We start from the raw sequence: 11,383 nt of genomic DNA on the forward strand, positions 1-11,383 counted from the left end.
GTCAAGTCTCCCAAAATAAAACGTACATCCGGTAACATTACTGACAAAATAAGAGCTCATGAGGAATATGTTGAGAAGACAAATTATAATCTCTTTAATACACTACCTAGTGGTCAAAATATTCTATTAACATTAAGTTCCAAATGTTGACATGTCCAGGCAAAAGATAAATCTTTATTGACAGCTTTGTTTAATTATTCTGTTTTGTTTACTATTATATAAAAATATTGTACAACAAAATGTTAAATATCTGAAGCAACAACAACAAACACAAACGTTAACATCTTATTATTACGGAAGCGGATTAGGGCCAAATTTGACGGAGAAAATTGTTTTGGGCAAATCGAGAATAAAGGTGAAATGTCATTTCAAGAATAAAATTGAAATATAATGCCAAGATTAAAGATGAAATTTCGAAAATTAACTACAATTACAATATTGTGATTTATGTCAAAAGTTTGCTATTAAAGTCAAATCTGACGGCGGCCAATTCACCATATATGACAACAAACAGCAGATTGTGGCCGTTTACAAAATCGTGTGTATCGATGAATGCGTTAAAGTTGAGAGTAACAAAGTTTTTTTTCTAGCTCATATACATGGCGTTGTAATCTCTTTAAGGAATTTGAAGAGATATTGCATAAAACTTAATCTGTTCAGAAGGAAAAAACAGTAAAGTATGGATGAGGTGGAGCATCATGAGGTTGTCGTAGATTTGACTTTAATAGCAAACCTTTGACTTTTATCTCGATATTGTGTTTTGAGTATTTTCAAAATTTCAACTGTAATCTCGTCTTTTCGACTTTTATAATCTTGACATTGCATTTTCACTTTATTTTTGAAAATTTCAATTTTAATCTCGATTATTCAATTTTAATCTTTACATTTCAACTTTAATCTCGAAAATGTCACCTTTATTCTCAAAATTTCAACTTTAATCTTGACATTTCAATTTTATTCTCCACATTTCAACTTTAAATTCAACAAAATTTCGCCTTTATACCTGATTTGCCCCAAATTATTTTCTCCATCAAAATTGGTCCTAATCCGCTTCCGTACGTTATCCTATTCTGAGTGTGACGTTGTTTTTTTTCTAGTAAGCTAATAACTTCATATGTTGGATAAGTATGTATACAGAAATAACAGCTCAATAGTTAGTTTTACTTTGTAGAACTTATAGTTTGCTTCTGTCAGTGCCTTCTTTAAAAACTTGACGCATTCCGGTGAGATCCAGAGCACCGTAAACAATGACTGTAGCTGGACTAAAGGAAGGAAGTAGTGGAAGGCTATAGCGGCTGAAGAGGGGGGCTTCATTCCCAACCTGTGGTTTGCGACCCACTGTTGTACTTTTTCACAATTCCGTTTTTTGTATTAAATTAGTAGCTCTCAAACTTTTTTTGGCTCATTTATCCCTTTCTCACATTTCTGAATCCAAGTACCCCCTTTGTCCAACTGCAACAAAAACAACTATAGAGCAGGGGGTCTCAACCGGGACCCACATTTTGTCACAGTCATTAAATCGCGACCCACTTTTTTTTTCTTTTTCAGAAATGTAAAATAGCTGTTGAAAACACACATATATAATCTTTTTTTTAAAAACATTAATATATACATTTTTCTGTGCAACATGCATTTCTACCCAATGCCCGTCAAACAAAGGTTTCATTCAAAATAAAAGACAAGTCCAGCATGAGAGACATTAGGTATTTATTTATTCTTGACCAGCTGTCCGTGACCCACCCAGGTCCGCGACCCACTTTTGGGTCCCGACCCACCAGTTGAGAATCGCCGCTATAGAGCATAATGATGGAATGAACGAGTAATTACACACGTTTTAATAATTTAATTTTGTAAATAAGTGGAATGAAACACTATTTAGTGCACTGGTGCAGACATATATATATATATATATTTTAAAACTGCATTTTAGATTAATTAGATTTATATTTCACAAAGTTAAATTATAGAAATGCAGTTGTTTAAGATTGTGTGTTGTTTTAGAACATTAAAACATTTTTTAAATCTATTTTAATTTTTCAGAAATTTCAGGCGACCCCACATGGGGTCCCGACCCCAAAGCTGACAAACACTCATTTAGTAGCTCCTTAATAAATATTCTATCGTTTTTATCATTTCCAGTCATCTCACACTGACATTTTATTTGTTAATTTTCCTCCCTCTCTCAAGAACCCCCCTGTAGTGCCATCGCGTACCCCTAGGGATACACATACCTCCATTTGAGAAACGTTGTATTAAAACATACACAGAATGACTATTAAAATTTCCTGATTCTGGGTCTTCATTAATCATCCCATTCATTAATTTTGTTATTTTATAGATGATTTATTCATCAAACCATAAAAATTGGTGGCTATATTTGTAAATATTTACTATCCTGAAAAACGTTCTTGAATATTATTTTTGAAATTGCGTCTGAGAGCTGATATTGGACTGTTTTTGTGCAGACAGTTGTACTGAAAATTGGGCGCCGTCTGATGACATCATGCTTCAGATCAAAGGCCACAAATGTCTCTGATGGTGATTGTTTATGTGGCATTTATGGATGGATCAAACACGTTTATGATCCATTATCAAGTATGGATCACTTGAAATCCACTTGAATCCCAATGACATCAATGTAATAAACCAAATCTGTTCATTTGTTGTGTAGGAGGACAAAGGGAAAAGTTTCTAATGCTTACCAACATGTTTTTATTAGGTTGTTCATGCAGCATTTAATACAAACGTCCAAACATAACATAAAGTGTCATTGTTTTACAACATGCATTTGTTAAATAAGTATGGATATTTGAATCGACACAATCTTATCATAGTGACGGGGAATCTTTAGTCACGTATTAATATCCATCCTTATGAAACTAAACATCCTTATTGGTTGTACGCTCTTACACACCCCTAGTAATTAGGGATGTCCCGATACAACTTTTTCATTTACGATAAGATACCGATATTGCAGCCTTGCGTATCAGCCGATACCAATATTGATCCGATATCAGCATGAATTATACATACTTTATTCTCTCTCTCTCTCCATTTTCTTTAACAAAAATAATAATAATTACTTATTTTGTAGTGTGGAATGTTAGAAAAGGCTTGATCAAGTTACTCAGAGAGCAATGGTCAGAAACAGTAGGTATGAGGAAAAACTGACCCATTTATTAAAACAAAAATCTGGAAATTTGAAACCGATATCCGATATTAATTTTCGGGCTAATATCGGGCCGATATCCGATATCGATATTGGGTCAGGACACTCGTACTAGTAATTACAATACATTTATCATAAAAACCATGGAATTCATTAGCCAATATTACATACAAAATGTAATACATTAATATCACACAGATTGCATGAAGATATAATACAATTATATAATTTAATTTGGCTTTTAACATGAGATAATCCTCCTTTTGTAATGTAATTCTTTTTAACTATGTTTTTAAGTCGGTCTGTTTTAATCCATGGTTTTATACTTTTTATTGGCTCGCCATTCCTTACACTGTACTTTCTATTGATCTCTGCTGTCTGTGCAAAAGCAGATTTCTCATCATTTTCCATTCATGAAAGTGTGGTAACACTTTAATTAAAGTTTTATACATAAAGGCTGACATTACGCTGTCATTATTATGAATACGGTGTTGTTCGTTACCTGGCCTAACCCTAACCCAGCAGTCTGCAACCTTTATTCTCAAAGGAGCTGTTTTACTTCATTGTTTTTTTAGTTAATGCATTTGTTGGGAAAACAAAAAAACAAAAAAAAAACTTGAATTTGATAACACATGATCATGTTGTTCAACTAATTGCTCATTTCTTGCAACATATCAAGCATGAATATTAAGCCGACACATTGGCAGATAATGAATATTTCCCCACACAAATAAAATCTCTATTTTCTTCCAGAATAGTATTTTTGTTTTTTTAGTTTTTACCAGAGATTTAAAACTTAAGTTTGCCACAGGTGCAAGGAAAGTGGATGGTTAATGATAGTTGTTATTTTTAGGTTGAAAAATGGTTTTATCATGATTCTATTTGGTGTCAATGTCATTAATCATTAATACTCTCTGTAAGAATTCATTATTTTATTATTTATTTTTGCTATAGGGAGCCACTGCACAAGAGTCAAAGAGCCACATGAGGCTCCAGAGCCGCAGGTTGCAGACCCCTGCCATAACTCTTCGTTACTCTAACCAGGGTTGGGGTCAATTATTGTAATTGCGTAATTGATAATTAATTACAACTGTGGCATAATTATAATTTGTTGCTGTCATAATTGTATTTAAATTGTAATTGACTTCAGATGATTGACTTTCTAATTGTAATTGCCATGTAAATTCTATAAAAAATTGTCAATTAAACTTAACGCAAAACTGGGGAACCATCTTACAGTTCTATGTACATTTCTACACATATGTAGTTAATAATTATTAAATGTTTCATATCAAGCTTTCCCACATTTTAACATAAAAAAATAAATAAATGGGGTATACTGACACAAAAAAGGCTCAGACACCCACACCAAAAATATTAAAATCTATATTTCCATTGATTAGGAATCCTAGCAAGGTAACCAATAGATAGGAAATACATTAGATGATAGATGTTTGTTTTTAGTGTATTTTACAGCTGATTTAGGGCCTGTTAACATAAGAGATGCTAACAGAAAGCTAACACAAGAGGAGGGTTAACTTTTATTAGGTTTTTTATTTCAGGCTCAGTAATTGTAATTGAACTTTAGTAATTGAGAACGTAATTATTTCTGAGGATAAAAAATATATTGTAATTGAAAAAAATGGCAGTCGTAATTAAATTGTAACTGAACATGGGTAATGAAAACCTAACTGTAACTGAAAAATGACCCCAACCCTGACCCGAACCCTACTTAACCGCACTAGATCCCTCCTACTAACCCCAAAAATGCCAACATAGCTCCAAAGGTGTCATAATTTAGCGAAACAACAGCCTCCATGACACCTTATTCATGCTAATGATAGCGTAATGTCAACCTTATGTATAAAACTTCAAATAAAGTGTTACTGAAAGTGTTTTCTCTGCAGTAAAAAGTGATTTTTTACCCAAATAGGAAAAAACTCTCCTCCAAACAATAACTAAATCAGATTAATTTATAATACAAACATGGGCCTGCAACTGGATGTAAACACAGTTTGAATAAACCAGGGAAGCATAAAGCCTCACGTGCAGATGAAGCTAAAGCACTGAACAATGAGCCAATAGGCTAATAGCATGCTAGTTGGCATTTGTTTCGCCCAGAACACTTGTAGTACCGTTCTGTAAGAGTGTCTGAGGAGAAAGAGCGACTGATGCAGCAGCTCCAGCGATTACTCCAGCAAAGACTCCCAACGTGAAGGAAACACTTGCAGAAGCTGCGTATGAAGAGAAACCCAGAGCAGAAAGTGTCAGGCTGTGTCAGTGGATTACAGACACTAAGTTCTCACTTACGTGGTAGGACTGTGAGGAGGATTTTGCAAGTGGCTGATCCAAACTTGTTTCTTGAGGTGCACGTGTAATAACCCGATGTGTCCCTGGTGATGTCATATAAAGTCAGATTGCCTCCCACTGAAAAACAAAGTCAGTAACCAAAGGTGAAAGTAATGGATTACAAGTACTCATGTTTCTGTTATTGAGTTGTTTTTATGGGTTCTTGTACTTTTTTTGAATACATTTCTAAATCAGTAATTTACAGTAAGGACGTTTTTAAAGAAGTAAAGTGATTCATTACGTTTCTACACCAAACCGTTACTGAGTAAATGATCATTTTTTGTTTTAAAATGATCAACAGACATTGTGAAACTATCACAATCAGATTAAACGTATTGCACGGCGCCAAAACAGCATTGAATGCTGGGTATTTTCTGTTTTAGAGTTCATAAATATATCTACGCTTGAAGAGTTTTTTTTAAATTTTTGATTTGAATTCATTTGTGTTATTTTATTTGAAAAATAATTGCAGATTCACCTTTTATTTTATACAGATGCCTTTGTGGAAAACGAATTAAGTTCCAATTGTGCAAGATTTAGTCTTTTCCTTTTGAAGTTTATACATAAGATGTTTACTGTATCCAAGGGAACCGTGGCAAGATTTATTACCAAAAATAAATGTGGGGGATGAAAGTAACTAGTAACTTTTAATTGAGCTACTTTTTACTTGTAATTGAGTATTTTATGTATGACTTACTTGTACTTGAGTATAATTTTGATCAAGTAAAAGTACTTCTACTTGAGTAGGATATATCAGTACTATTCACACCTCTGTCAGTTAGCTGCTAATGTTTTTTTGAACGTAATACTTTTAGCTTTTTGAGTGCACATCAATCACACAGTAATAAATGATTTCTCACTGGTACTTACTGATAGTCGCTCTGTGGTACAAATAACGAGGCCTGTTTCGAACATCCCGGGCGTCCCATCTGTAAGAGGGTGAGGGTGAACCCTTCTCAGAGTGACAGCTCAGGGATATGTTCTCACCCTTCTCTGCTTTTCCTTGGATTGTACAGACGGGCGTGGATGGAGCCTCTACAGTATGAAAATACAAATAGAAGTATTATTTCTAATTATTTAATAAGGATACATCTTACAGCAGGTGCTCATGGGCTCTCAGCCTGCCCTGATCTTCCTCCCTCTCACCTAACGCACCTGATTCACATCAGTGATCAGATGGAGCGGGAGGAGGAGCTGTAAAATAAAGGCTGAGAGAGAGGACCAGAAGGAGAAAGGCGACAGACGTAGGAGAGGTAGATGGGATGGAAAGTCCTGACGCGGAAAATGAATCCTAGTTTATGGCTCCAAAAAGAAGCAAAAGGAAACGTAAAAAGGAGTTTAGGGCGTTGCTTTCTTCTGACGGAACAGCCGAGTAAATATGAGGACTTAAGTTTTCTTTAAAATCCTCGTATTTTTCATGCTTTTAGTTTTTAAATTTCCACTCTCTCTCTCTCTATCTCTCTCAAGTACCCCCTGTAGTGCCATCGTGTACCCCTAGTGGTACACGTGCCCCTATTTGAAAAACACTGGTTTAGAGGGTGGACACTGGGTGTGATGGCCCTGTATAGGGTTGGCCCAGTGTCCTTCCTACTTTAGTTCAATTCGGTTTGGCCAGGGTCTCCAGTCCCTTTTGTTTCATTTTTATTTATTTAACACACATTACGACACTAAATTAAAGGTGTATGGCTCCACCCCTTTCAATGGACACAAACGATTTAGAATAAGGGCTAACAAATATAAAACAGGAGACAAAATGCACTTTTAAACAATGATATATTCAGGGGAAAATATAAACAAGGAACACAAAAATCAATATTGAAAGATATATGAAAATATTGAGAAAAACATTCATTAAAAATCAAAAAAGAAATCCAAACTTACAGCACACATACACACATATACTGTACACATGCGAATACAAACATGCATATTATATTACACGTGGATTGTGGCACAGAGTAAAGTGAGTGAGGGCATGAAGCAATTAGATGTTATGTTATTTTGATTGTGTTGCTACTTTTTAATAACTTTGCTTTAATACATAATTTGACAACGTTATTTCTGCATGGCGTCTTTTATGTTGTGGCCAACTAAGGTATGAATGTTCAATTTGACGTTTTCGATGTTTTTGATCATGCAAAGCTTCCATTCTGAATTTATTGACAGATTTCTAAAATAACAACCCCACTCCAACACACACACACACACACACACACACACACACACACACACACACACACACACACAGAGTCCCATTTTTAATAGACAATCTAATATGTTGAGTGTTATTATCACCTTCACTGAAATCCACGTGACGGGCACCAACAGCTGACAGCACTGAAAAGACTGAAGAACAATCGTCAGTTCAACGACAAAGAATTGCATCAAAATGAAAGAAAATCCCTTAACAATGATCAATAACAGCAAAAACAAAACAATAGCAAACTGTACTAGACTGAGATTTCACACCTGATACTAAGTTACCCAGTCAAATTATACAGACCTGCTGTCTGGCTTCAGCCACTGTCGTTAACTGTGACACGCATTATTAGAACTTCATGTAGAAAAAAATCATTTTACTGTATTCGCCAAAGAAAGATTAACAGTCAGCAAACCTATGATGATCTGCTGCATAAATGATTTAGCACTAACTACCAGGCTTACACAGGCTTTTCAGTTCAAACCTTAACTTTTCTCTCTGATTCTGTCCACTTACCTGTCAGAAAGACAATAAAGTCACAACTCTTTCCCATGAAAAGCATTTCTCCTGCTCACACAGCTGCACCTTATGCAACAACTTCTCACAAAGATTGCTTTTTCTTTTTTCAGGCCAGATGTGCTCCAGCTGTAAACAAATGGATCACAGGAATGTTTTGGAAACTTTCAAAATCTAACTCTATCTTGCCTCTACCAAATCCCAGCACACAAAAACATTAGGTTGCCTTAATGCAGTGGTTCCCAACCTTTGGCTCGTGACCCCATTTTAATATCACAAATTTCTGACTGCGGTCAAGTTCATTTCAAGTGTGTCCAAATTACAGGGATTACTGCAATGCAGCATAAGATTATAGACACAGCATGTACTGATTTCAGGTTTTCAAAATAAAACTCGTTGGAACAAGATACTTTGTGTTTATTTTAAAAGAACGTATGGGTTTCAAAAGAAACACATGAAAAGGGTCGTATCTGTTTTATGGTCCTCAAACCATATTGAGTCATCAAGTCACATGACCTGTGAGTTACTGATCCAGAATAATTTTTACAGTGAACAATTACTATCATTAATATGTAACATTTAAAAATAACACAAATAGCTGTTTCTTAAAGGTTCCATATCATGCATTTTTCACTAGGGGTGTCCAAATCCAATATTGATATTGGATATCGGTCCGATATCAGCCAGAAGACGAATATCAGATTTTATTGGACTGCATCTAAAATCTCCGATATATATTATATTATATTTATTCAATTGTAGAATACTGTAGATGTTATGTTGAAAGTTAAAATGTATGTAACCAAATGGTTAATAATAAATGGGTCTGTTTTTCTCATCCCTACTGTTGATGACTATTGTTCTCTGTCGGAGTAACATCACATGATCAAGCCTTTTCTAGCATTCCACACTACAAAATAAGTAATAAAATTATGTATGATTTGTGCGGATATCGTATCGGATCGATATAGGTATCGGCCAATACGCAAGGCTGCAATATTGATATTATATTGAAGTGAAAAGGTTGTATCGGGACATCCCTTAGGAATGTATATTATACTTTATTGATTTACTTTGTAGTGTGGAATGTTAGAAAAGGCTTGATTATTAAAAAAAAAAAAAAAGACCCATTTATTATAAACCAATGGATTACATATAATTAACCTTTTAGAATAATAATATTCTATGATTGAAGAAAAGAAATTAAAAAAATAAAATAGAAGATATTGAAAAAATAAATTGAAAAAAACAATATACTATATCACAGATTTTAGATGCAGTCTGATAAAATCAGATATTCGTTTTCTGGCTGATATCGGACCGATATCCGATATCAATATCAGATTCTGGACACCCCTAATATTCATTTTCACTAAAACAGCAGCTTACACAGAAGTGCCTGAACACATACCACTGATACACTGGAAACCACAAGAGCAGACCCTTGTTTTATGAATAAACGTGGACCAAACATGCAGCGAACCCTAAGGTTTGTTCAGCTGAGAACAAAACATGAAATTCTATTTAATGGACAGAAACAACTCAGCTCAAAGTTTTGAAAGTAACTCGTAATTTTTACTTTGAATACTATTTAATTCAGCTATTTTTTACTTGTACTTGAGTATTCACTTAGTATCACTTACTTGAGTACAATTTCAATCAAGCAACAGTACCTCTACTAGAGTAGAATCAGTACTCTTTACATCTCTGGAAAACCTACACTCTATTCATTTTAACACATATGAAGCCGCAATTCAGTCGTTTTGTCATGTTAGGTTGAGACTACTGCTTAAAAATAAAATATGAAATAAAAAATATATACATATTTTTAGAAAAACGAGCTGTTTTTAAAACATGTACGTAAATTTTTTGGCCAGCAGGTGGCAGTAGAACACAGCTATAGACCTAAAACATTAGATTCAATGTTTTTATTTTCTAATTTTTCCTGCAGTAAAGAAATATCAAAGAAATAAACCTTCCTTCCTAATCTTGCAAACATTTTCATGTTCATGCAGTTTTTTTTTTGTGTATTTTGTAATCCTTTTGTTTGTATTTGGCATATTTTTGTGTACCTGTGTTGTGTGTTTTAGTTGTTTTTTGGATCTTGTATGTATTTTTCTTTATGTTTTTTTTTTTTTTTCACTGTCTGCACATGCTGTCGAAGGTTAACACGGCAAGAAGTGTAATCTTTTATGGACAGACATGGAAAGGTAAGAAATACTTTATTATAGGGAGGATATAAAAAGAGAGGGCAGTGTTACATCTAGGTGAGGGAGACGGGAACAGGGAAGAGAGAGTCAGGGTAGGAAATGGAAATGGTGGGGAAGAAGTGACTGCTTTAAAGTGAGAGTGAGATGTGATGTTATAGATATTTTTCTTTTGTCATTTAGGGGTTTTGTGTGATTGTGTTGTCTTTTTGGCCCTCATTTAGATGCCATCATTTTAGATACAATAACATTTGATTTATAGAATATTCTGGTGTGGACATGGGCCTTGTGTAAAAAACAAAAACAAAAAAAGAAAATATATATAATTATAATTGGAAAACCGCTAGTGATTTAATCCAAGTAAATCAATTACAATGTCATTCAAACACTGATTGAACAGATTTAAAATGAGATCATAAAGTAACACACCAAGTAAAATTTGTTTCAGATACTGTATGTGTATTTTATTGCTTTGCATTTTATTTGATTAGAAATGTATTGGTTTCATTATAATTACTGTAAATATAAGACTGCATGGATATGTTTTTTATTTTTATAATTTTACATTTTATTTTACCCTATTAAGAATGCATACACCCATAACATAGGATGTATTTTCAATATATTTTTACATTTTCTGAATTACAAAACAAAAACAATTAGGAGAAATACACACATACATGATTAAGTAACGGCTCAGTGTATTAGTGCTGGTAGATTTGTTTTTTAATCTCAAAAAGTACATTCCCTCAGACGGAGTTTAGAATAGATCTACGACTGTAACCAGAAGATATGTTACAATGAACAAAATAATCCAGGTAACTATTTACTAGGGATGTAACGATTCACTCAACTCCCGATACGATTTGGTTCACGATACTGGGTTCACGATACGATTCTCTCACAATTTTTTCATTTACAAAATGGGAATGTAGACAAATT

General features: G+C 34.0%; 1 protein-coding gene across 1 annotated transcript; it reads right to left on the reverse strand.

Annotated features, from left to right (window-relative positions):
* Positions 1–4,883: 4,883 nt before the first annotated feature.
* Positions 4,884–8,376, reverse strand: LOC114455251 (cell surface A33 antigen-like). The gene is made up of 5 exons (XM_028436365.1): positions 8,235–8,376; positions 7,814–7,864; positions 6,389–6,553; positions 5,480–5,596; positions 4,884–5,403 (listed from the first exon to the last, which is right to left on the reverse strand). Exons 1-5 carry the CDS (start codon positions 8,278–8,280, stop codon positions 5,267–5,269), a joined length of 516 nt encoding a protein of 171 aa, XP_028292166.1. The 5' UTR covers positions 8,281–8,376; the 3' UTR covers positions 4,884–5,266.
* Between the last annotated feature and the right edge of the window lie 3,007 nt (positions 8,377–11,383).

The sequence above is a fragment of the Gouania willdenowi genome, chromosome 3, assembly GCF_900634775.1.
Source record: "Gouania willdenowi chromosome 3, fGouWil2.1, whole genome shotgun sequence".
Lineage (NCBI taxonomy): Eukaryota > Metazoa > Chordata > Actinopteri > Blenniiformes > Gobiesocidae > Gouania > Gouania willdenowi.